The 27,527-nt window shown below is 48.4% G+C and overlaps 2 protein-coding genes across 2 annotated transcripts in view; both read left to right on the top strand.

Annotated features, from left to right (window-relative positions):
• Positions 1-15,889, top strand: part of LOC141248826 (telomeric repeat-binding factor 2-interacting protein 1-like) — a 39,867-nt gene extending 23,978 nt beyond the window's left edge. Inside the window, exon 2 of the mRNA XM_073669458.1 lies at positions 15,104-15,889. Within this exon, the coding sequence (XP_073525559.1) occupies positions 15,104-15,505 (402 nt within the window). The 3' untranslated portion in view covers positions 15,506-15,889. The remainder of the gene's footprint in view (positions 1-15,103) is intronic.
• A 5,204-nt stretch (positions 15,890-21,093) lies between these two features.
• Positions 21,094-25,157, top strand: LOC141248824 (E3 ubiquitin-protein ligase RNF123-like; the record flags this gene model as incomplete). Its single annotated transcript, XM_073669457.1, has 4 exons — positions 21,094-21,205; positions 22,249-22,333; positions 23,442-23,526; positions 25,078-25,157. Coding segments are annotated over exons 2-4 (247 nt in total), but the record flags the coding sequence as incomplete, so codon positions are not given.
• Positions 25,158-27,527: the final 2,370 nt, after the last annotated feature.

The raw sequence follows: 27,527 nt of genomic DNA, 5'->3' as shown, positions 1-27,527 counted from the left end.
TAATGTATGTACACAGTGACTGCACCAGCAGAATAGTGAGTGCAGCTCTGGAGTATAATACAGGATGTAACTCAGGATCAGTAATGTAATGTATGTACACCGTGACTGCACCAGCAGAATAGTGAGTGCAGCTCTGGAGTATAATACAGGATGTAACTCAGGATCAGTAATGTAATGTATGTACACAGTGACTGCACCAGCAGAATAGGGAGTGCAGCTCTGGAGTATAATACAGGATGTAACTCAGGATCAGTAATGTAATGTATGTACACAGTGACTGCACCAGCAGAATAGGGAGTGCAGCTCTGGACTATAATACAGGATGTAACTCAGGATCAGTAATGTAATGTATGTACACAGTGACTGCACCAGCAGAATAGTGAGTGCAGCTCTGGGGTATAATACAGGATGTAACTCAGGATCAGTAATGTAATGTATGTACACAGTGACTGCACCAGCAGAATAATGAGTGCAGCTCTGGAGTATAATATAGGATGTAACTCAGGATCAGTAATGTAATGTATGTACACAGTGACTGCACCAGCAGAATAGTGAGTGCAGCTCTGGGGTATAATACAGGATGTAACTCAGGATCAGTAATGTAATGTATGTACACAGTGACTGCACCAGCAGAATAGTGAGTGCAGCTCTGGGGTATAATACAGGATGTAACTCGGGATCAGTAATGTAATGTATGTACACAGTGACTGCACCAGCAGAATAGTGAGTGCAGCTCTGGAGTATAATACAGGATGTAACTCAGGATCAGTAATGTAATGTATGTACACAGTGACTGCACCAGCAGAATAGTGAGTGCAGCTCTGGGGTATAATACAGGATGTAACTCAGGATCAGTAATGTAATGTATGTACACAGTGACTGCACCAGCAGAATAGTGAGTGCAGCTCTGGGGTATAATACAGGATGTAACTCAGGATCAGTAATGTAATGTATGTACACAGTGACTGCACCAGCAGAATAGTGAGTGCAGCTCTGGAGTATAATATAGGATGTAACTCAGGATCAGTAATGTAATGTATGTACACAGTGACTGCACCAGCAGAATAGTGAGTGCAGCTCTGGAGTATAATACAGGATGTAACTGAGGATCAGTAATGTAATGTATGTACACAGTGACTGCACCAGCAGAATAGTGAGTGCAGCTCTGGGGTATAATACAGGATGTAACTCAGGATCAGTAATGTAATGTATGTACACAGTGACTGCACCAGCAGAATAGTGAGTGCAGCTCTGGAGTATAATACAGGATGTAACTCAGGATCAGTAATGTAATGTATGTACACAGTGACTGCACCAGCAGAATAGTGAGTGCAGCTCTGGAGTATAATATAGGATGTAACTCAGGATCAGTAATGTAATGTATGGACACAGTGACTGCACCAGCAGAATAGTGAGTGCAGCTCTGGAGTATAATACAGGAGGTAACTCAGGATTAGTAATGTAATGTATGTACACAGTGACTGCACCAGCAGAATAGTGAGGGCAGCTCTGGAGTATAATACAGGAGGTAACTCAGGATCAGTAATGTAATGTATGTACACAGTGACTGCACCAGCAGAATAGTGAGTGCAGCTCTGGAGTATAATACAGGATGTAACTCAGGATCAGTAATGTAATGTATGTACACAGTGACTGCACCAGCAGAATAGTGAGTGCAGCTCTGGAGTATAATACAGGAGGTAACTCAGGATCAGTAATGTAATGTATGTACACAGTGACTGCACCAGCAGAATAGTGAGTGCAGCTTTGGAGTATAATAAAGGATGTAACTCAGGATCAGTAATGTAATGTACACAGTGACTGCACCAGCAGAATAGTGAGTGCAGCTCTGGAGTATAATATAGGATGTAACTCAGGATCAGTAATGTAATGTATGGACACAGTGACTGCACCAGCAGAATAGTGAGTGCAGCTCTGGAGTATAATACAGGAGGTAACTCAGGATTAGTAATGTAATGTATGTACACAGTGACTGCACCAGCAGAATAGTGAGTGCAGCTTTGGAGTATAATAAAGGATGTAACTCAGGATCAGTAATGTAATGTACACAGTGACTGCACCAGCAGAATAGTGAGTGCAGCTCTGGAGTATAATATAGGATGTAACTCAGGATCAGTAATGTAATGTATGGACACAGTGACTGCACCAGCAGAATAGTGAGTGCAGCTCTGGAGTATAATACAGGAGGTAACTCAGGATTAGTAATGTAATGTATGTACACAGTGACTGCACCAGCAGAATAGTGAGTGCAGCTCTGGAGTATAATACAGGATGTAACTCAGGATCAGTAATGTAATGTACACAGTGACTGCACCAGCAGAATAGTGAGTGCAGCTCTGGAGTATAATACAGGAGGTAACTCAGGATCAGTAATGTAATGTACGTACACAGTGACTGCACCAGCAGAATAGTGAGTGCAGCTCTGGAGTATAATACAGGATGTAACTCAGGATCAGTAATGTAATGTATGTACACAGTGACTGCACCAGCAGAATAGGGAGTGCAGCTCTGGACTATAATACAGGATGTAACTCAGGATCAGTAATGTAAAGTATGTACACCGTGACTGCACCAGCAGAATAGTGAGTGCAGCTCTGGGGTATAATACAGGATGTAACTCAGGATCAGTAATGTAATGTATGTACACAGTGACTGCACCAGCAGAATAGTGAGTGCAGCTCTGGAGTATAATACAGGATGTAACTCAGGATCAGTAATGTAATGTATGTACACAGTGACTGCACCAGCAGAATAGTGAGTGCAGCTCTGGAGTATAATACAGGATGTAACTCAGGATCAGTAATGTAATGTACACAGTGACTGCACCAGCAGAATAGTGAGTGCAGCTCTGGAGTATAATACAGGAGGTAACTCAGGATCAGTAATGTAATGTACGTACACAGTGACTGCACCAGCAGAATAGTGAGTGCAGCTCTGGAGTATAATACAGGATGTAACTCAGGATCAGTAATGTAATGTATGTACACAGTGACTGCACCAGCAGAATAGGGAGTGCAGCTCTGGACTATAATACAGGATGTAACTCGGGATCAGTAATGTAATGTATGTACACAGTGACTGCACCAGCAGAATAGTGAGGGCAGCTCTGGAGTATAATACAGGATGTAACTCAGGATCACTAATGTAATGTATGTACACAGTGACTGCACCAGCAGAATAGTGAGTGCAGCTCTGGGGTATAATACAGGATGTAACTCAGGATCACTAATGTAATGTATGTACACAGTAACTGCAGCAGAATAGTGAGTGCAGCTCTGGGGTATAATACAGGATGTAACTCAGGATCACTAATGTAATGTATGTACACAGTGACTGCACCAGCAGAATAGTGAGTGCAGCTCTGGGGTATAATACAGGATGTAACTCAGGATCACTAATGTATGTATGTACACAGTGACTGCACCAGCAGAATAGTGAGTGCAGCTCTGGAGTATAATACAGGATGTAACTCAGGATCAGTAATGTAATGTATGTACACAGTGACTGCACCAGCAGAATAGTGAGTGCAGCTCTGGAGTATAATATAGGATGTAACTCAGGATCAGTAATGTAATGTATGGACACAGTGACTGCACCAGCAGAATAGTGAGTGCAGCTCTGGAGTATAATACAGGAGGTAACTCAGGATTAGTAATGTAATGTATGTACACAGTGACTGCACCAGCAGAATAGTGAGTGCAGCTCTGGAGTATAATACAGGATGTAACTCAGGATCAGTAATGTATGTACACAGTGACTGCACCAGCAGAATAGTGAGTGCAGCTCTGGAGTATAATACAGGAGGTAACTCAGGATCAGTAATGTAATGTACGTACACAGTGACTGCACCAGCAGAATAGTGAGTGCAGCTCTGGAGTATAATACAGGATGTAACTCAGGATCAGTAATGTAATGTATGTACACAGTGACTGCACCAGCAGAATAGGGAGTGCAGCTCTGGATATAATACAGGATGTAACTCAGGATCAGTAATGTAAAGTATGTACACAGTGACTGCACCAGCAGAATAGTGAGTGCAGCTCTGGGACTATAATACAGGATGTAACTCAGGATCAGTAATGTAATGTATGTACACCGTGACTGCACCAGCAGAATAGTGAGTGCAGCTCTGGAGTATAATACAGGATGTAACTCAGGATCAGTAATGTAATGTATGTACACAGTGACTGCACCAGCAGAATAGTGAGTGCAGCTCTGGAGTATAATACAGGATGTAACTCAGGATCAGGTGAATGTAATGTACACAGTGACTGCACCAGCAGAATAGTGAGTGCAGCTCTGGAGTATAATACAGGAGGTAACTCAGGATCAGTAATGTAATGTACGTACACAGTGACTGCACCAGCAGAATAGTGAGTGCAGCTCTGGATATAATACAGGATGTAACTCAGGATCAGTAATGTAATGTATGTACACAGTGACTGCACCAGCAGAATAGTGAGTGCAGCTCTGGGGTATAATACAGGATGTAACTCCGGATCAGTAATGTAATGTATGTACACAGTGACTGCACCAGCAGAATAGTGAGTGCAGCTCTGGAGTATAATATAGGATGTAACTCAGGATCAGTAATGTAATGTATGTACACAGTGACTGCACCAGCAGAATAGGGAGTGCAGCTCTGGACTATAATACAGGATGTAACTCAGGATCAGTAATGTAATGTATGTACACCGTGACTGCACCAGCAGAATAGTGAGTGCAGCTCTGGGGTATAATACAGGATGTAACTCAGGATCAGTAATGTAATGTATGTACACAGTGACTGCACCAGCAGAATAGGGAGTGCAGCTCTGGACTATAATACAGGATGTAACTCGGGATCAGTAATGTAATGTATGTACACAGTGACTGCACCAGCAGAATAGTGAGGGCAGCTCTGGAGTATAATACAGGATGTAACTCAGGATCACTAATGTAATGTATGTACACAGTGACTGCACCAGCAGAATAGTGAGTGCAGCTCTGGGGTATAATACAGGATGTAACTCAGGATCACTAATGTAATGTATGTACACAGTAACTGCACCAGCAGAATAGTGAGTGCAGCTCTGGGGTATAATACAGGATGTAACTCAGGATCACTAATGTAATGTATGTACACAGTGACTGCACCAGCAGAATAGTGAGTGCAGCTCTGGGGTATAATACAGGATGTAACTCAGGATCAGTAATGTAATGTATGTACACAGTGACTGCACCAGCAGAATAGTGAGTGCAGCTCTGGAGTATAATACAGGATGTAACTCAGGATCAGTAATGTAATGTATGTACACAGTGACTGCACCAGCAGAATAGGGAGTGCAGCTCTGGACTATAATACAGGATGTAACTGAGGATCAGTAATGTAATGTATGTACACCGTGACTGCACCAGCAGAATAGTGAGTGCAGCTCTGGGGTATAATACAGGATGTAACTCAGGATCAGTAATGTAATGTATGTACACAGTGACTGCACCAGCAGAATAGTGAGTGCAGCTCTGGAGTATAATACAGGATGTAACTCAGGATCAGTAATGTAATGTATGTACACAGTGACTGCACCAGCAGAATAGTGAGTGCAGCTCTGGAGTATAATACAGGATGTAACTCAGGATCAGTAATGTAATGTACACAGTGACTGCACCAGCAGAATAGTGAGTGCAGCTCTGGAGCATAATACAGGATGTAACTCAGGATCAGTAATGTATGTACACAGTGACTGCACCAGCAGAATAGTGAGTGCAGCTCTGGAGTATAATACAGGATGTAACTCAGGATCAGTAATGTAATGTATGTACACAGTGACTGCACCAGCAGAATAGTGAGTGCAGCTCTGGGGTATAATACAGGAGGTAACTCAGGATCAGTAATGTAATGTATGTACACAGTGACTGCACCAGCAGAATAGGGAGTGCAGCTCTGGACTATAATACAGGATGTAACTCAGGATCAGTAATGTAATGTATGTACACCGTGACTGCACCAGCAGAATAGGGAGTGCAGCTCTGGACTATAATACAGGATGTAACTCAGGATCAGTAATGTAATGTATGTACACCGTGACTGCACCAGCAGAATAGTGAGTGCAGCTCTGGAGTATAATACAGGATGTAACTCAGGATCAGTAATGTAATGTATGTACACAGTGACTGCACCAGCAGAATAGGGAGTGCAGCTCTGGAGTATAATACAGGATGTAACTCAGGATCAGTAATGTAATGTATGTACACAGTGACTGCACCAGCAGAATAGGGAGTGCAGCTCTGGGGTATAATACAGGATGTAACTCAGGATCAGTAATGTAATGTATGTACACAGTGACTGCACCAGCAGAATAGGGAGTGCAGCTCTGGACTATAATACAGGATGTAACTCAGGATCAGTAATGTAATGTATGTACACAGTGACTGCACCAGCAGAATAGTGAGTGCAGCTCTGGAGTATAATACAGGAGGTAACTCAGGATCAGTAATGTAATGTATGTACACAGTGACTGCACCAGCAGAATAGTGAGTGCAGCTCTGGGGTATAATACAGGATGTAACTCAGGATCAGTAATGTAATGTATGTGCACAGTGACTGCACCAGCAGAATAGTTAGTGCAGCTCTGGAGTATAATACAGGATGTAACTCAGGATCAGTAATGTAATGTATGTGCACAGTGACTGCACCAGCAGAATAGTTAGTGCAGCTCTGGAGTGTAATACAGGAGGTAACTCAGGATCAGTAATGTAATGTATGTACACAGTGACTGCACCAGCAGAATAGTGAGTGCAGCTCTGGGGTATAATACAGGATGTAACTCAGGATCCGTAATGTAATGTATGTACACAGTGACTGCACCAGCAGAATAATGAGTGCAGCTCTGGAGTATAATATAGGATGTAACTCAGGATCAGTAATGTAATGTATGTACACAGTGACTGCACCAGCAGAATAGTGAGTGCAGCTCTGGGGTATAATACAGGATGTAACTCAGGATCAGTAATGTAATGTATGTACAAAGTGACTGCAACAGCAGAATAGTGAGTGCAGCTCTGGGGTATAATACAGGATGTAACTCAGGATCAGTAATGTAATGTATGTACACAGTGACTGCACCAGCAGAATAGTGAGTGCAGCTCTGGAGTATAATACAGGATGTAACTCAGGATCAGTAATGTAATGTACACAGTGACTGCACCAGCAGAATAGTGAGTGCAGCTCTGGAGCATAATACAGGATGTAACTCAGGATCAGTAATGTATGTACACAGTGACTGCACCAGCAGAATAGTGAGTGCAGCTCTGGAGTATAATACAGGATGTAACTCAGGATCAGTAATGTAATGTACACAGTGACTGCACCAGCAGAATAGTGAGTGCAGCTCTGGAGTATAATACAGGAGGTAACTCAGGATCAGTAATGTAATGTACGTACACAGTGACTGCACCAGCAGAATAGTGAGTGCAGCTCTGGAGTATAATACAGGATGTAACTCAGGATCAGTAATGTAATGTATGTACACAGTGACTGCACCAGCAGAATAGGGAGTGCAGCTCTGGACTATAATACAGGATGTAACTCAGGATCAGTAATGTAAAGTATGTACACCGTGACTGCACCAGCAGAATAGTGAGTGCAGCTCTGGGGTATAATACAGGATGTAACTCAGGATCAGTAATGTAATGTATGTACACAGTGACTGCACCAGCAGAATAGTGAGTGCAGCTCTGGAGTATAATACAGGATGTAACTCAGGATCAGTAATGTAATGTATGTACACAGTGACTGCACCAGCAGAATAGTGAGTGCAGCTCTGGAGTATAATACAGGATGTAACTCAGGATCAGTAATGTAATGTACACAGTGACTGCACCAGCAGAATAGTGAGTGCAGCTCTGGAGTATAATACAGGAGGTAACTCAGGATCAGTAATGTAATGTACGTACACAGTGACTGCACCAGCAGAATAGTGAGTGCAGCTCTGGAGTATAATACAGGATGTAACTCAGGATCAGTAATGTAATGTATGTACACAGTGACTGCACCAGCAGAATAGTGAGTGCAGCTCTGGGGTATAATACAGGATGTAACTCCGGATCAGTAATGTAATGTATGTACACAGTGACTGCACCAGCAGAATAGTGAGTGCAGCTCTGGAGTATAATATAGGATGTAACTCAGGATCAGTAATGTAATGTATGTACACAGTGACTGCACCAGCAGAATAGGGAGTGCAGCTCTGGACTATAATACAGGATGTAACTCAGGATCAGTAATGTAATGTATGTACACCGTGACTGCACCAGCAGAATAGTGAGTGCAGCTCTGGGGTATAATACAGGATGTAACTCAGGATCAGTAATGTAATGTATGTACACAGTGACTGCACCAGCAGAATAGGGAGTGCAGCTCTGGACTATAATACAGGATGTAACTCGGGATCAGTAATGTAATGTATGTACACAGTGACTGCACCAGCAGAATAGTGAGGGCAGCTCTGGAGTATAATACAGGATGTAACTCAGGATCACTAATGTAATGTATGTACACAGTGACTGCACCAGCAGAATAGTGAGTGCAGCTCTGGGGTATAATACAGGATGTAACTCAGGATCACTAATGTAATGTATGTACACAGTAACTGCACCAGCAGAATAGTGAGTGCAGCTCTGGGGTATAATACAGGATGTAACTCAGGATCACTAATGTAATGTATGTACACAGTGACTGCACCAGCAGAATAGTGAGTGCAGCTCTGGGGTATAATACAGGATGTAACTCAGGATCAGTAATGTAATGTATGTACACAGTGACTGCACCAGCAGAATAGTGAGTGCAGCTCTGGAGTATAATACAGGATGTAACTCAGGATCAGTAATGTAATGTATGTACACAGTGACTGCACCAGCAGAATAGGGAGTGCAGCTCTGGACTATAATACAGGATGTAACTCAGGATCAGTAATGTAATGTATGTACACCGTGACTGCACCAGCAGAATAGTGAGTGCAGCTCTGGGGTATAATACAGGATGTAACTCAGGATCAGTAATGTAATGTATGTACACAGTGACTGCACCAGCAGAATAGTGAGTGCAGCTCTGGAGTATAATACAGGATGTAACTCAGGATCAGTAATGTAATGTATGTACACAGTGACTGCACCAGCAGAATAGTGAGTGCAGCTCTGGAGTATAATACAGGATGTAACTCAGGATCAGTAATGTAATGTATGTACACCGTGACTGCACCAGCAGAATAGGGAGTGCAGCTCTGGACTATAATACAGGATGTAACTCAGGATCAGTAATGTAATGTATGTACACCGTGACTGCACCAGCAGAATAGTGAGTGCAGCTCTGGAGTATAATACAGGATGTAACTCAGGATCAGTAATGTAATGTATGTACACAGTGACTGCACCAGCAGAATAGGGAGTGCAGCTCTGGAGTATAATACAGGATGTAACTCAGGATCAGTAATGTAATGTATGTACACAGTGACTGCACCAGCAGAATAGGGAGTGCAGCTCTGGGGTATAATACAGGATGTAACTCAGGATCAGTAATGTAATGTATGTACACAGTGACTGCACCAGCAGAATAGGGAGTGCAGCTCTGGACTATAATACAGGATGTAACTCAGGATCAGTAATGTAATGTATGTACACAGTGACTGCACCAGCAGAATAGTGAGTGCAGCTCTGGAGTATAATACAGGAGGTAACTCAGGATCAGTAATGTAATGTATGTACACAGTGACTGCACCAGCAGAATAGTGAGTGCAGCTCTGGGGTATAATACAGGATGTAACTCAGGATCCGTAATGTAATGTATGTACACAGTGACTGCACCAGCAGAATAATGAGTGCAGCTCTGGAGTATAATATAGGATGTAACTCAGGATCAGTAATGTAATGTATGTACACAGTGACTGCACCAGCAGAATAGTGAGTGCAGCTCTGGGGTATAATACAGGATGTAACTCAGGATCAGTAATGTAATGTATGTACAAAGTGACTGCAACAGCAGAATAGTGAGTGCAGCTCTGGGGTATAATACAGGATGTAACTCAGGATCAGTAATGTAATGTATGTACACAGTGACTGCACCAGCAGAATAGTGAGTGCAGCTCTGGAGTATAATACAGGATGTAACTCAGGATCAGTAATGTAATGTATGTACACAGTGACTGCACCAGCAGAATAGTGAGTGCAGCTCTGGGGTATAATACAGGATGTAACTCAGGATCAGTAATGTAATGTATGTACACAGTGACTGCACCAGCAGAATAGTGAGTGCAGCTCTGGAGTATAATACAGGATGTAACTCAGGATCAGTAATGTAATGTATGTACACAGTGACTGCACCAGCAGAATAGTGAGTGCAGCTCTGGGGTATAATACAGGATGTAACTCAGGATCAGTAATGTAATGTATGTACACAGTGACTGCACCAGCAGAATAGTGAGTGCAGCTCTTTAGTATAATATAGGATGTAACTCAGGATCAGTAATGTAATGTATGTACACAGTGACTGCACCAGCAGAATAGTGAGTGCAGCTCTGGAGTATAATACAGGATGTAACTGAGGATCAGTAATGTAATGTATGTACACAGTGACTGCACCAGCAGAATAGTGAGTGCAGCTCTGGGGTATAATACAGGATGTAACTCAGGATCACTAATGTAATGTATGTACACAGTGACTGCACCAGCAGAATAGTGAGTGCAGCTCTGGAGTATAATACAGGAGGTAACTCAGGATCAGTAATGTAATGTATGTACACAGTGACTGCACCAGCAGAATAGTGAGTGCAGCTCTGGAGTATAATACAGGATGTAACTCAGGATCAGTAATGTATGTACACAGTGACTGCACCAGCAGAATAGTGAATGCAGCTCTGGGGTATAATACAGGATGTAACTCAGGATCAGTAATGTAATGTATGTACACAGTGACTGCACCAGCAGAATAGGGAGTGCAGCTCTGGAGTATAATACAGGATGTAACTCAGGATCAGTAATGTAATGTATGTACACAGTGACTGCACCAGCAGAATAGTGAGTGCAGCTCTTGGGTATAATACAGGATGTAACTCAGGATCAGTAATGTAATGTATGTACACAGTGACTGCACCAGCAGAATAGTGAGTGCAGCTCTGGGGTATAATACAGGATGTAACTCAGGATCAGTAATGTAATGTATGTACACAGTGACTGCACCAGCAGAATAGGGAGTGCAGCTCTGGACTATAATACAGGATGTAACTCAGGATCAGTAATGTAATGTATGTACACCGTGACTGCACCAGCAGAATAGTGAGTGCAGCTCTGGAGTATAATACAGGATGTAACTCAGGATCAGTAATGTAATGTATGTACACAGTGACTGCACCAGCAGAATAGGGAGTGCAGCTCTGGAGTATAATACAGGATGTAACTCAGGATCAGTAATGTAATGTATGTACACAGTGACTGCACCAGCAGAATAGTGAGTGCAGCTCTGGAGTATAATACAGGATGTAACTCAGGATCAGTAATGTAATGTATGTACACAGTGACTGCACCAGCAGAATAGTGAGTGCAGCTCTGGAGTATAATACAGGATGTAACTCAGGATCAGTAATGTAATGTATGTACACAGTGACTGCACCAGCAGAATAGTGAGTGCAGCTCTGGAGTATAATACAGGATGTAACTCAGGATCAGTAATGTATGTACACAGTGACTGCACCAGCAGAATAGTGAGAGCAGCTCTGGAGTATAATACAGGATGTAACTCAGGATCAGTAATGTATGTACACAGTGACTGCACCAGCAGAATAGTGAGTGCAGCTCTGGGGTATAATACAGGATGTAACTCAGGATCAGTAATGTAATGTATGTACACAGTGACTGCACCAGCAGAATACTGAGTGCAGCTCTGGGGTATAATACAGGATGTAACTCAGGATCAGTAATGTAATGTATGTACACAGTGACTGCACCAGCAGAATAGGGAGTGCAGCTCTGGAGTATAATACAGGATGTAACTCAGGATCAGTAATGTAATGTATGTACACAGTGACTGCACCAGCAGAATAGTGAGTGCAGCTCTGGAGTATAATACAGGATGTAACTCAGGATCAGTAATGTAATGTATGTACACAGTGACTGCACCAGCAGAATAGTGAGTGCAGCTCTGGGGTATAATACAGGATGTAACTCAGGATCAGTAATGTAATGTATGTACACAGTGACTGCACCAGCAGAATAGTGAGTGCAGCTCTGGAGTATAATACAGGATGTAACTCAGGATCAGTAATGTAATGTATGTACACAGTGACTGCACCAGCAGAATAGTGAGTGCAGCTCTGGGGTATAATACAGGATGTAACTCAGGATCAGTAATGTAATGTATGTACACAGTGACTGCACCAGCAGAATAGTGAGTGCAGCTGTGGGGTATAATACAGGATGTAACTCAGGATCAGTAATGTAATGTATGTACACAGTGACTGCACCAGCAGAATAGTGAGTGCAGCTCTGGGGTATAATACAGGATGTAACTCAGGATCAGTAATGTAATGTATGTACACAGTGACTGCACCAGCAGAATAGTGAGTGCAGCTCTGGAGTATAATATAGGATGTAACTCAGGATCAGTAATGTAATGTATGTACACAGTGACTGCACCAGCAGAATAGTGAGTGCAGCTCTGGAGTATAATACAGGATGTAACTGAGGATCAGTAATGTAATGTATGTACACAGTGACTGCACCAGCAGAATAGTGAGTGCAGCTCTGGAGTATAATATAGGATGTAACTCAGGATCAGTAATGTAATGTATGTACACAGTGACTGCACCAGCAGAATAGTGAGTGCAGCTCTGGAGTATAATACAGGATGTAACTCAGGATCAGTAATGTAATGTATGTACACAGTGACTGCACCAGCAGAATAGTGAGTGCAGCTCTGGAGTATAATATAGGATGTAACTCAGGATCAGTAATGTAATGTATGTACACAGTGACTGCACCAGCAGAATAGTGAGTGCAGCTCTGGAGTATAATACAGGATGTAACTCAGGATCAGTAATGTATGTACACAGTGACTGCACCAGCAGAATAGTGAGTGCAGCTCTGGAGTATAATATAGGATGTAACTCAGGATCATTAATGTAATGTATGTACACAGTGACTGCACCAGCAGAATAGCGAGTGCAGCTCTGGAGTATAATACAGGATGTAACTCAGGATCAGTAATGTAATGTATGTAAACAGTGACTGCACCAGCAGAATAGTGAGTGCAGCTCTGGAGTATAATACAGGATGTAACTCAGGATCAGTAATGTAATGTATGTACACAGTGACTGCGCCAGCAGAATAGTGAGTGCAGCTCTGGAGTATAATACAGGATGTAACTCAGGATCAGTAATGTAATGTATGTACACAGTGACTGCGCCAGCAGAATAGTGAGTGCAGCTCTGGAGTATTATATAGGATGTAACTCAGGATCAGTAATGTAATGTATGTACACAGTGACTGCACCAGCAGAATAGTGAGTGCTGCTCTGGAGTATAATACAGGATGTAACTCAGGATCAGTAATGTAATGTATGTACACAGTGACTGCACCAGCAGAATAGTGAGTGCAGCTCTGGGGTATAATACAGGATGTAACTCAGGATCACTAATGTAATGTATGTACACAGTGACTGCACCAGCAGAATAGTGAGTGCAGCTCTGGAGTATAATACAGGAGGTAACTCAGGATCAGTAATGTAATGTATGTACACAGTGACTGCACCAGCAGAATAGTGAGTGCAGCTCTGGAGTATAATACAGGATGTAACTCAGGATCAGTAATGTATGTACACAGTGACTGCACCAGCAGAATAGTGAGTGCAGCTCTGGGGTATAATACAGGATGTAACTCAGGATCAGTAATGTAATGTATGTACACAGTGACTGCACCAGCAGAATAGGGAGTGCAGCTCTGGAGTATAATACAGGATGTAACTCAGGATCAGTAATGTAATGTATGTACACAGTGACTGCACCAGCAGAATAGTGAGTGCAGCTCTTGGGTATAATACAGGATGTAACTCAGGATCAGTAATGTAATGTATGTACACAGTGACTGCACCAGCAGAATAGTGAGTGCAGCTCTGGAGTATAATACAGGAGGTAACTCAGGATCAGTAATGTAATGTATGTACACAGTGACTGCACCAGCAGAATAGTGAGTGCAGCTCTGGGGTATAATACAGGAGGTAACTCAGGATCAGTAATGTAATGTACGTACACAGTGACTGCACCAGCAGAATAGTGAGTGCAGCTCTGGAGTATAATACAGGATATAACTCAGGATTAGTAATGTAATGTATGTACATGGTGACTGCACCAGCAGAATAGTGAGTGCAGCTCTGGAGTATAATACAGGATGTAACTCAGGATCAGTAATGTAATGTATGTACACAGTGACTGCACCAGCAGAATAGTGAGTGCAGCTCTGGAGTATAATACAGGATGTAACTCAGGATCAGTAATGTAATATATGTACACAGTGACTGCACCAGCAGAATAGTGAGTGCAGCTCTGGGGTATAATACAGGATGTAACTCAGGATCAGTAATGTAATGTATGTACACAGTGACTGCACCAGCAGAATAGTGAGTGCAGCTCTGGAGTATAATACAGGAGGTAACTCAGGATCAGTAATGTAATGTATGTACACAGTGACTGCACCAGCAGAATAGTGAGTGCAGCTCTGGAGTATAATACAGGATGTAACTCAGGATCAGTAATGTAATGTATGTACACAGTGACTGCACCAGCAGAATAGTGAGTGCAGCTCTGGAGTATAATACAGGATGTAACTCAGGATCAGTAATGTAATGTATATACACAGTGACTCCACCAGCAGAATAGTGAGTGCAGCTCTGGGGTAAAATACAGGATGGTTAGAGGTGGCTCTGGGACTCTAGTGCAGAGGTCCTGTGTTGGGTTAGTTCTGGCCTCTCACCCATCATCTCCTTTGTTCCTATTGGTGTTTTATGACTGACTTGCTGCCATGTCTGCGGATTGTGCTCTCATCGTCTCTCTCCTGGCAGTTGGATGATGAGGATTCTGCTTGTACGGTGAAGGTTCCCGCTATCAGTCTGAAAGACTTTGTGATGGGTGAGGACTCCATGAGCGCGGAGTCTCAGGTGGATGATGTGACGGTCAGCCCGGACATGTCTGACAGCGAGGGTCTGCAGGACGCCCTGACCGACCTGATGAGCGAGTTTAGGATGGACGTCTGCCGGGTGACTCAGGCCCTTCTCAAGAACAGTGGGGAGGTGGGCAGCACCCGGCACTTCCTGCTGACCGGCCGGCGGCCTGACGGTTTTCCTGTCTGGGAGCATAAAGATGACGTGTTGTTACAGAAGAACGATCCGGCGCTGCAGGTCCAGCTGGTGAGGAAGTACGGGGCGGATAACGTGGCCAAAAGAGTGGCCTTCCTGGCCAGTTAGCTGTGAGCTGGACCTCGTCTCCGATGCTGCAGCCCCAGCCTGGCTGTATCCACCGCTCAGGAACCTGTCTCTGGGGTCTGCACATACGACCGGCCCCCAACTTCCTTACAGATGTGAAGGAGGAAACAGTCAGACGTGACGGGGATAAAGTGGTGGCGCCTTCCTCCGCTGTGACGGGGATAAAGTGGTGGCGCCTTCCTCCGCTGTGACGGGGATAAAGTGGTGGCGCCTTCCTCCGCTGTGACGGGGATAAAGTGGTGGCGCCTTCCTCCGCTGTGACGGGGATAAAGTGGTGGCGCCTTCCTCCGCTGCCTCTCCTCGGCGGCTGGGACCGTCTGTTTAGTTTCTCTATAGTGTTTGATTAAAGTCAATTATTTTTCAGTATTTTCTTCCTCACAATGTAATTAGAAAGCAGAGAAGAAGTTGTCAGGACGGCTCCCCAGCATCAGCGTGGTACTGCCCCGAATATGTAACGCACATTGTGGTACCGGTACCAAAGTCACCAGAAACTACAGCACCACAATAGTGATCAGACATCCCAACCCTGCTGTGCTGCTGGGCTCTGCTACCTCACAATAGTCAGCTGATATCCCCAACTCTGCTGGGCTCTGCTACCTCACAATGGTCAGCTGATATCCCCAACTCTGCTGGGCTCTGCTACCTCACAATATTCAGCTGATATCCCCAACTCTGCTGGGCTCTGCTACCTCACAATAGTCAGCTGATATCCCCAACTCTGCTGGGCTCTGCTACCTCACAATAGTCAGCTGATATCCCCAACTCTGCTGGGCTCTGCTACCTCACAATAGTCAGCTGATATCCCCAACTCTGCTGGGCTCTGCTACCTCACAATAGTCAGCTGATATCCCCAACTCTGCTGGGCTCTGCTACCTCACAATAGTCAGCTGATATCCCCAACTCTGCTGGGCTCTGCTACCTCACAATAGTCAGCTGATATCCCCAACTCTGCTGGGCTCTGCTACCTCACAATAGTCTGCTGATATCCCCAACTCTGCTGGGCTCTGCTACCTCATAATAGTCAGATGATATCCCCAACACTGCTGTGCGGCTGGGCTCTGCTACCTCACAATAATCAGCTGATATCCCCGACTACTATGCAGCTGGGCTCTGCTACTTCACAATAGTCAGCTGGGCTCTTCTGCATCACAATAGTCAGCTGATATCCCCAACTCTGCTGTGCGGCTGGGCTCTGCTACATCACAGTAGTTAGCTGATATCTCTGACTCTGTTATGAGTCTAGACTCTGCTACATCACATTAGTCAGCTTATATCCCCGACTCTGCTGTGCTCTGCTGCATCATAAGAGTCAGCTGATATACCCGACTGCGGCTGGCCTCTGCTTCATCACAGTAGTTAGCTAATATACCCGACTTCGGCTGGGCTCTGCTACCTCACACTAGTCAGCTGATATCCCCGACTACTGTGCAGCTGGGCTCTGCTACATCACACTAGTCAGCTGATATCCCCAACTCTGCTGTGCGGCTGGGCTCTGCTACATTACAATAGTCAGCTGATATCCCCAACTCTGCTGTGCTGCTGGGCTCTGCTACTTCGCAATAGTCAGCTGATATCCCCAACTACTGTGCAGCTGGGCTCTGCTACATCACAATAGTCAGCTGATATCCCTGAATCTACTGTGCGGCTGGGCTCTGCTACCTACAATAGTCAGCTGATATCCCCGACTCTGCTGTGCTGCTGGGCTCTGCTACATCACAGTAGTCAACTGATATCTCCAACTCTGCTGTGTGGCTGGGCTCTACTACATCACAGTAGTCAGCTGATATCTCGACTCTGCTACCTCACAATAGTCAGCTGATATCCCCGACTATTGTTCAGCTGGGCTCTGCTACATCACAATAGTCAGCTGATATCCCCAACTACTATTCAGCTGGGCTCTGTTACATCACAATAGTCAGCTGATATCCTCAACACTGCTATGAGGCTGGGCTCTGCTACATCACAATAGTCAGCTGATATCTCCGACTCTGCTGTGCGGCTGGGCTCTGCTACATCACAGTAGATGGCTGATATCTCTGACTCTGCTGTGTGGCCGGGCTCTGCTACATCCCAAGAGTCAGCTCATATACCCGACTCTGTTGTGCGGCTGGGTTCTGCTACATCTCAGTAGTTAGCTGATATCTCTGACTCTGCTTTGCGGCTGGGCTCTGCTACATCATAAGAGTCAGCTGATATACCCGACTGCGGCTGGGCTCTGCTTCATCACAGTAGTCCGATAATTTACCCGACTGCGGCCGGGCTCTGGTACATCACAGTAGTCAGCTAATATACCCGACTACTGTGCAGCTGGGCTCTGCTACATCACACTAGTCAGCTGATATCCCCGAATCTGCTGTGCGGCTGGGCTCTGCTACCTCACAATAGTCAGCTGATATCCCCGACTACTGTGCAGCTGGGCTCTGCTACCTCACAATAGTCAGCTGATATCCCCAACTACTGTGCAGCTGGGCTCTGTTACATCACAATAGTCAGCTGATATCCTCAACATTGCTGTGCGGCTGGGCTCTGCTACATCCCAAGAGTCAGCTGATATCTCCGACTCTGCTATGCGGCTGGGCTCTGCTACATCACAGTAGTTAGCTGATATCTCTGACTCTGTTGTGCGGCTAGACTTTGCTACATCACCGTAGTCAGCTGATATACCCGACTGCTGTGCGGCTGGGCTCTGCTACATCATAAGAGTCAGCTAATATACCCGACTTCGGCTGGGCTCTGCTACATCACAATAGTCAGCTGATATCCCCGACAGCTGTGCAGCTGGGCTCTGCTACATCACAATAGTCAGCTGATATCCCCGACTGCTGTGCAGCTGGGCTCTGCTACATCACAGTAGTCAGCTGATATCCTCAACACTGCTGTGCAGCTGGGCTCTGCTACCTCACACTAGTCAGCTGATATCCCCGGCAGCTGTGCAGCTGGGCTCTGCTACCTCACAATAGTCAGCTGATATCCCCGACTACTGTGCAGCTGGGCTCTGCTACCTCACTATAGTCAGCTGATATCCCCGACTGCTGTGCAGCTGGGCTCTGCTACCTCACTATAGTCAGCTGATATCCCCGACTACTGTGCAGCTGGGCTCTGCTACATCACAATAGTCAGCTGATATCCTGACTGCTGTGCAGCTGGGCTCTGCTACCTCACAATAGTCAGCTGATATCCCTGACTGCTGTGCAGCTGGGCTCTGCTACCTCACAAGTCAGCTGATATCCCCGACTACTGTGCAGCTGGGCTCTGCTACCTCACTATAGTCAGCTGATATCCCCGACTGCTGTGCAGCTGGGCTCTGCTACATCACAATAGTCAGCTGATATCCCGACTGCTGTGCAGCTGAGCTCTGCTACCTCACAATAGTCAGCTGATATCCCCGACTACTGTGCAGCTGGGCTCTGCTACCTCACTATAGTCAGCTGATATCCCCGACTGCTGTGCAGCTGGGCTCTGCTACCTCACAATAGTCAGCTGATATCCCCGACTACTGTGCAGCTGGGCTCTGCTACCTCACTATAGTCAGCTGATATCCCCGACTACTGTGCAGCTGGGCTCTGCTACATCACAATAGTCAGCTGATATCCCCGACTGCTGTGCAGCTGGGCTCTGCTACCTCACAATAGTCAGCTGATATCCCCGACTACTGTGCAGCTGGGCTCTGCTACCTCACTATAGTCAGCTGATATCCCCGACTGCTGTGCAGCTGGGCTCTGCTACCTCACTATAGTCAGCTGATATCCCCGACTACTGTGCAGCTGGGCTCTGCTACATCACAATAGTCAGCTGATATCCTGACTGCTGTGCAGCTGGGCTCTGCTACCTCACAATAGTCAGCTGATATCCCCGACTGCTGTGCAGCTGGGCTCTGCTACCTCACAATAGTCAGCTGATATCCCCGACTACTGTGCAGCTGGGCTCTGCTACCTCACTATAGTCAGCTGATATCCCCGACTGCTGTGCAGCTGGGCTCTGCTACCTCACTATAGTCAGCTGATATCCCCGACTGCTGTGCAGCTGGGCTCTGCTACCTCACTATAGTCAGCTGATATCCCCGACTGCTGTGCAGCTGGGCTCTGCTACCTCACAATAGTCAGCTGATATCCCTGACTGCTGTGCAGCTGGGCTCTGCTACCTCACAATAGTCAGCTGATATCCCTGACTGCTGTGCAGCTGGGCTCTGCTACCTCACTATAGTCAGCTGATATCCCCGACTGCTGTGCAGCTGGGCTCTGCTACCTCACAATAGTCAGCTGATATCCCGACTGCTGTGCAGCTGAGCTCTGCTACCTCACAATAGTCAGCTGATATCCCGACTGCTGTGCAGCTGAGCTCTGCTACCTCACAATAGTCAGCTGATATCCCGACTGCTGTGCAGCTGAGCTCTGCTACCTCACAATAGTCAGCTGATATCCCGACTGCTGTGCAGCTGAGCTCTGCTACCTCACAATAGTCAGCTTATATCCCGACTGCTGTGCAGCTGAGCTCTGCTACCTCACAATAGTCAGCTGATATCCCGACTGCTGTGCAGCTGAGCTCTGCTACCTCACAATAGTCAGCTGATATCCCCGACTACTGTGCAGCTGGGCTCTGCTACCTCACAATAGTCAGCTGATATCCCCGACTGCTGTGCAGCTGGGCTCTGCTACCTCACAATAGTCAGCTGATATCCCCGACTGCTGTGCAGCTGGGCTCTGCTACCTCACTATAGTCAGCTGATATCCCCGACTACTGTGCAGCTGGGCTCTGCTACCTCACTATAGTCAGCTGATATCCCCGACTGCTGTGCAGCTGAGCTCTGCTACCTCACAATAGTCAGCTGATATCCCGACTGCTGTGCAGCTGAGCTCTGCTACCTCACAATAGTCAGCTGATATCCCGACTGCTGTGCAGCTGAGCTCTGCTACCTCACAATAGTCAGCTGATATCCCGACTGCTGTGCAGCTGAGCTCTGCTACCTCACAATAGTCAGCTGATATCCCCGACTACTGTGCAGCTGGGCTCTGCTACCTCACAATAGTCAGCTGATATCCCAGACTGCTGTGCAGCTGGGCTCTGCTACCTCACAATAGTCAGCTGATATCCCCGACTGCTGTGCAGCTGGGCTCTGCTACCTCACTATAGTCAGCTGATATCCCCGACTACTGTGCAGCTGGGCTCTGCTACCTCACTATAGTCAGCTGATATCCCCGACTACTGTGCAGCTGAGCTCTGCTACCTCACAATAGTCAGCTGATATCCCCGACTACTGTGCAGCTGGGCTCTGCTACCTCACACAGGCTTGTATCAGCGAGGAAGATGGAGGGGAGGACGGGGCGTCTCTGTGAGTCATTGAACCCTTCTGCTATCGGCGCTGTGATGCCACGTTTCCGCCGCTGTTCTCACTGTGCGGCGTCTTCCCCTCCGGCTCCGCAGCAGTTTATTATTTGCGTTATTGTTATATTAGGCCGCCAGCCGCGGCTCCCCAGTCACTGCACTACAACTCCCAGCACGCCACCTTACGGCCCCGGGGAGAGCGGCATGCCGGGCGCTGTAGTACGTAGAATTGCGCGGTTTGTCACTCTGAATAAAGCTTATTGGAAAAAAAAAACAGGAAGTGGCTTGAGGGGCGGAGACTGGTGAAGGGGGAGGAGTCAGCGTTGCCGGGAGCGCAGAGCGCAGGCTGAGCCCGGGGAGGTGAGTGTGCGGCCGCCATCACTATGGAGACCGGCCGTGTGCTGCCGCTGGTCCGGGGCGGGGGCTCCGCTGTTCCGGGACAGGACTTTGGTCGCGGTGACTCCGCTCCGGATCTTACTCAGAGCTCCTGAGAGTCCACGCGTGGGCTCCTCCCACTGCGCAACCACCGACGTCACAGAAGGGGGGCGGGACCTCGAGGAGCCACTCAGGACGCTCCGCAACCACCTCCGCAGTGTAACACCCACCCTGCCATGTCCACTCTCCCCAGGTCACGTGACCGGCGGGTCGTCATGCTGACGCTCTCCCCAGGTCACGTGACCGGCGGGTCGTCATGCTGACGCTCTCCCCAGGTCACGTGACCGGCGGGTCGTCATGCTGATGCTCTCCCCAGGTCACGTGACCGGCGGGTCGTCATGGTGACGCTCTCCCCAGGTCACGTGACCGGCGGGTCGTCATGCTGACGCTCTCCCCAGGTCACGTGACCGGCGGATCGTCATGCTGATGCTCTCCCCAGGTCACGTGACCGGCGGGTCGTCATGCTGACGCTCACCACAGGTCACGTGACCGGCAGGTCGTCATGCTGACGCTCTCCACAGGTCACGTGACCGGCAGGACGTCATGCTAATGTTCTCAGGTTGCGTGCTGGCAGGTCGTCATGCTGACGCTCTCCTCAGGTCACGTGCTGGCAGGTCGTCATGCTGACTCTCCTCAGGTCATGTGACCGGCAGGTCATCATGCTGACGCTCTCCTCAGGTCACGTGCTGGCAGGTCGTCATGCTGACTCTCCTCAGGTCATGTGACCGGCAGGGCGTCATGCTGACATTCTCCTTAGGTCACGTGCTGGCAGGTCGTCATGCTGACGCTGTCCCCAGGTCATGTGACCGGCAGATCGTCATGCTGACACGCTCCACAGGTCATGTGCATGTGACCGGCAGGTCGTCATGCTGAACGTTCTCCACAAGTCATGTGACCGGCAGGTCGTCATGCTGACACACTCCCCAGGTCATGTGACCGGCAGATCGTCATGCTGACGTTCTCCTCAGGTCATGGCTTCCAGAGGCTCCGGAGCGCCACTGACGAAGAGAAGTTTCCGACTGTCCAGCGAACCGGAGAAGACAAAGCTCACAGGTAAAACATGGCCTCTCGGGATTATGGGATGGGCGCTGGTGCCAGCCCCTCGGGATTATGGGATGGACGCTGGTGCCAGCCCCTCGGGATTATGGGATGGACGCTGGTGCCGGCCCCTCGGGATTATGGGATTTACGATGGCGCCGGCTCCTCGGGATTATGGGATGGATGCTGGCCCTGGCCCCATGGGATTATGGGATTTAAGATTGCGCCAGCCCCTCGGGATTATGGGATGGATGCTGGTGCCGGCCCCTCTGGATTATGGGATAGACGCTGGCCCCGGCCCCATGGGATTATGGGATTTACGATTGCGACAGCCCCTCGGGATTATGGGATGGATGCTGGTGCCGGCCCCTCGGGATTATGGGATGGACGCTGGCCCCGGCCCCATGGGATTATGAGATTTACTATTGCTCCGACCCCTCGGGATTATAGGATTTACAATGGCGCCGGCCCTTCGGGATTATAGGATTTATGATGACACCGGCCCCTCGGGATTATGGGATGAACGCTGGCCCCGGCCCCATGGGATTATGGGATGGGCGCTGGTGCCGGCCCCTCGGGATTATGGGATTTACGATGGCGCCGGCTCCTCGGGATTATGGGATGGACGCTGGCCCCAGCCCCATGGGATTATGGGATTTACGATTGCGCCGGCCCCTCGGGATTATGGGATGGACGCTGGTGCCGGCCCCTCGTGATTATGGGATGGACGCTGGTGCCGGCCCCTCGGGATTATGGGATTTACGATTGCGCTGGCCCCTCGGGATTATAGGATTTACGATGGCGCCGGCCCCTCGGGATTATGGGATGGCACTGGCCCCGACTACTCCGGATTGTGGGATCTATGCTGGCCCCGTCCCTCGGGATTATGGGATGGATGCTACCAGCGTTTCTTTCCTGCTCACACAGCTGAAGGTTCGCTGCCTTGTATCGGTAATCTTCCCTTTGTGCTGAGTGCTCTTGTCTGCACTTACACACTGTAACAAGTCTTCAGCTGTGTGGATGCCCGGACTTGGTGTAGACATGGATGGGATGTTGAGGTCCTGACACTGGGGAAGCCCCATAGTCCTCCTGGGGGCGCTGCTGTCTATCTCCTGTGTTGTAGGCATCGTGACTGAGCGGCTCCTGAGCCAGTACCTGCACCGAGTGTTCCCGGGCAGCGAGGGGGCGCAGCATGGCGCTAACTACAGGTAACTATGAGTGTGTGCTCTGCCCTGTGCTGCTGAGGAGCGACAGCTGCTGCGCCTGTGCCCAATAATAGTCCTGCTCCCTCACCTCCTCTATAAATAGCCTCTGCTGCCCTCCTCCGGTTACCGCCGCCTCTGCTGCTCTCCTCCGGTTACCTCCGCCTCTGCTGCCCTCCTCCGGTTACCGCCGCCTCTGCTGCTCTCCTCCGGTTACCTCCGCCTCTGCTGCCCTCCTCCGGTTACCTCCGCCTCTGCTGCCCTCCTCCGGTTACCTCCGCCTCTGCTGCTCTCCTCCGGTTACCGCCGCCTCTGCTGCTCTCCTCCGGTTACCTCCGCCTCTGCTGCCCTCCTCCGGTTACCTCCGCCTCTGCTGCCCTCCTCCGGTTACCGCCGCCTCTGCTGCCCTCCTCCGGTTACCGCCGCCTCTGCTGCCCTCCTCCGGTTACCGCCGCCTCTGCTGCTCTCCTCCGGTTACCGCCGCCTCTGCTGCTCTCCTCCGGTTACCTCCGCCTCTGCTGCCCTCCTCCGGTTACCGCCGCCTCTGCTGCTCTCCTCCGGTTACCGCCGCCTCTGCTGCTCTCCTCCGGTTACCTCCGCCTCTGCTGCCCTCCTCCGGTTACCTCCGCCTCTGCTGCCCTCCTCTGGTTACCGCCGCCTCTGCTGCTCTCCTCCGGTTACCTCCGCCTCTGCTGCCCTCCTCCGGTTACCGCCGCCTCTGCTGCCCTCATCCGGTTACCGCCGCCTCTGCTGCCCTCCTCCGGTTACCGCCGCCTCTGCTGCTCTCCTCCGGTTACCGCCGCCTCTGCTGCTCTCCTCCGGTTACCTCCGCCTCTGCTGCCCTCCTCCGGTTACCTCCGCCTCTGCTGCCCTCCTCCGGTTACCTCCGCCTCTGCTGCCCTCCTCCGGTTACCTCCGCCTCTGCTACCCTCCTCCGGTTACCTCCGCCGCAGCTGCCCTCCTCCGGTTACCTCCGCCGCAGCTGCCCTCCTCCGGTTACCTCCGCCGCAGCTGCCCTCCTCCGGTTACCTCAGCCGCAGCTGCCCTCCTCCGGTTACCTCCGCCGCAGCTGCCCTCCTCCGGTTACCTCCGCCGCAGCTGCCCTCCTCCGGTTACCTCCGCCGCAGCTGCCCTCCTCCGGTTACCTCCGCCTCTGCTGCCCTCCTCCGGTTACCTCCGCCGCAGCTGCCCTCCTCCGGTTACCTCCGCCGCAGCTGCCCTCCTCCGGTTACCTCAGCCGCAGCTGCCCTCCTCCGGTTACCTCCGCCGCAGCTGCCCTCCTCCGGTTACGGCCTCCGCTCCCCAGGTCACTGGCTGGCAGATTGTTTGGGCGAGGAGCACTATGGCTGCTGTCGCCCGTTCCGCACCTTCCATCACTCTAGGACTCGTCAGTCTTCAGGAGGTCGGCTGACAACCCTGGAGCTCCTCATGGTGGCCACAAGTGGTTGTCAGCCGGCTTTCCACACATCAGGGCGCGCACACTATGGCGGACCCCCAGCGTGTAAGAACAAGGAGGAGGAGGGCGCCGCTGATCATACCGTCCGCTGCTCTCCACAGGAAACCTCTCACCTTCCACAATCTGGATGAGCGGCTCGACCGACTGCTGACCGACGCGCAGACAACGGACGAGGGTGCAGGTGAGAACCGCACGGGGCCTGGGGGTCTGTGTCCATAATATACGGGGGAAAGACCACCCACCAAACTAGGTACACAGCACACCACTAGAGGAGGCTCCTCACATACAGATGTGTATATATACAGTCACCACTAGAGGGGGCTCCTCACATACAGATGTATATATACAGTCACCACTAGAGGGGGCTCCTCACATACAGATGTGTATATATACAGTCACCACTAGAGGGGGCTCCTCACATACAGATGTATATATACAGTCACCACTAGAGGGGGCTCCTCACATACAGATGTGTATATATACAGTCACCACTAGAGGAGGCTCCTCACATACAGATGTGTATATATACAGTCACCACTAGAGGGGGCTCCTCACATGCAGATGTGTATATATGCAGTCACCACTAGAGGGGGCTCCTCACATGCAGATGTGTATATATGCAGCCACCACTAGAGGGGGCTCCTCACATGCAGATGTGTATATATATATACAGTCACCACTAGAGGGGGCTCCTCACATACAGATGTGTATATACAGTCACCACTAGAGGGGGCTCCTCTCATACAAATGTGTATATATATACAGTCACCACTAGAGGGGGATCCTCACATACAGATGTGTATATATACAGTCACCACTAGAGGGGGCTCCTCACATACAGATGTGTATATATACAGTCACCACTAGAGGGAGCTCCTCACATACAGATATGTATATATACAGTCACCACTAGAGGGGGATCCACGCATACAGATGTGTATATATACAGTCACCACTAGAGGGGGCTCCTCACATACAGATGTGTATATATACAGTCACCACTAGAGGAGGCTCCTCACATACAGATGTGTATATATATACAGTCACCACTAGAGGGGGCTCCTCACATACAGATGTGTATATATATACAGTCACCACTAGAGGAGGCTCCTCACATACAGATGTGTATATATATATACAGTCACCACTAGAGGGGGCTCCTCACATACAGATGTGTATATATATACAGTCACCACTAGAGGGGGCTCCTCACATACAGATGTGTATATATATACAGTCACCACTAGAGGGGGCTCCTCACATACAGATGTGTATATATACAGTCACCACTAGAGGGGGCTCCTCACATACAGATGTGTATATATACAGTCACCACTAGAGGGGGCTCCTCACATACAGATGTGTATATATATACAGTCACCACTAGAGGGGGCTCCTCACATACAGATGTGTATATATACAGTCACCACTAGAGGAGGCTCCTCACATACAGATGTGTATATATACAGTCACCACTAGAGGAGGCTCCTCACATACAGATGTGTATATATACAGTCACCACTAGAGGGAGCTCCTCACATACAGATGTGTATATATACAGTCACCACTAGAGGGGGCTCCTCACATACAGATGTGTATATATACAGTCACCACTAGAGGAGGCTCCTCACATGCAAATGTGTATATATACAGTCACCACTACAGGGGGCTCCTCACATACAGATGTGTATATATATACAGTCACCACTAGAGGGGGCTCCTCACATACAGATGTGTATATATACAGTCACCACTAGAGGGGGCTCCTCACATACAGATGTGTATATATACAGTCACCACTAGAGGGGGCTCCTCACATGCAGATGTGTATATATGCAGTCACCACTAGAGGGGGCTCCTCACATGCAGATGTGTATATATGCAGCCACCACTAGAGGGGGCTCCTCACATGCAGATGTGTGTATATATACAGTCACCACTAGAGGGGGCTCCTCACATACAGATGTGTATATATACAGCCACCACTAGAGGGGGCTCCTCACATACAGATGTGTATATATACAGCCACCACTAGAGGGGGCTCCTCACATACAGATGTGTATATATACAGCCACCACTAGAGGGAGCTCCTCACATACAGATGTGTATATACAGTCACCACTAGAGGGGGCTCCTCACATACAGATGTGTATATATACAGTCACCACTAGAGGGGGCTCCTCACATACAGATGTGTATATATACAGTCACCACTAGAGGGGGCTCCTCACATACAGATGTGTATATATACAGTCACCACTAGAGGGAGCTCCTCACATACAGATGTGTATATATACAGTCACCACTAGAGGGAGCTCCTCACATACAGATGTGTATATATACAGTCACCACTAGAGGGGGCTCCTCACATACAGATGTGTATATATACAGTCACCACTAGAGGGGGCTCCTCACATACAGATGTGTATATATACAGTCACTAGAGGGGGCTCCTCACATACAGATGTGTATATATACAGTCACCACTAGAGGGGGCTCCTCACATACAGATGTGTATATATACAGTCACCACTAGAGGGGGCTCCTCGCA

The sequence above is a fragment of the Phyllobates terribilis genome, unplaced genomic scaffold (assembly GCF_046119375.1).
Source record: "Phyllobates terribilis strain yellow unplaced genomic scaffold, ASM4611937v1 Scaffold_4096__1_contigs__length_65126, whole genome shotgun sequence".
Taxonomy (NCBI): domain Eukaryota; kingdom Metazoa; phylum Chordata; class Amphibia; order Anura; family Dendrobatidae; genus Phyllobates; species Phyllobates terribilis.
Note: the sequence above shows the minus strand (reverse complement) of the source record. Positions and strands in the feature narration are given on the sequence as shown.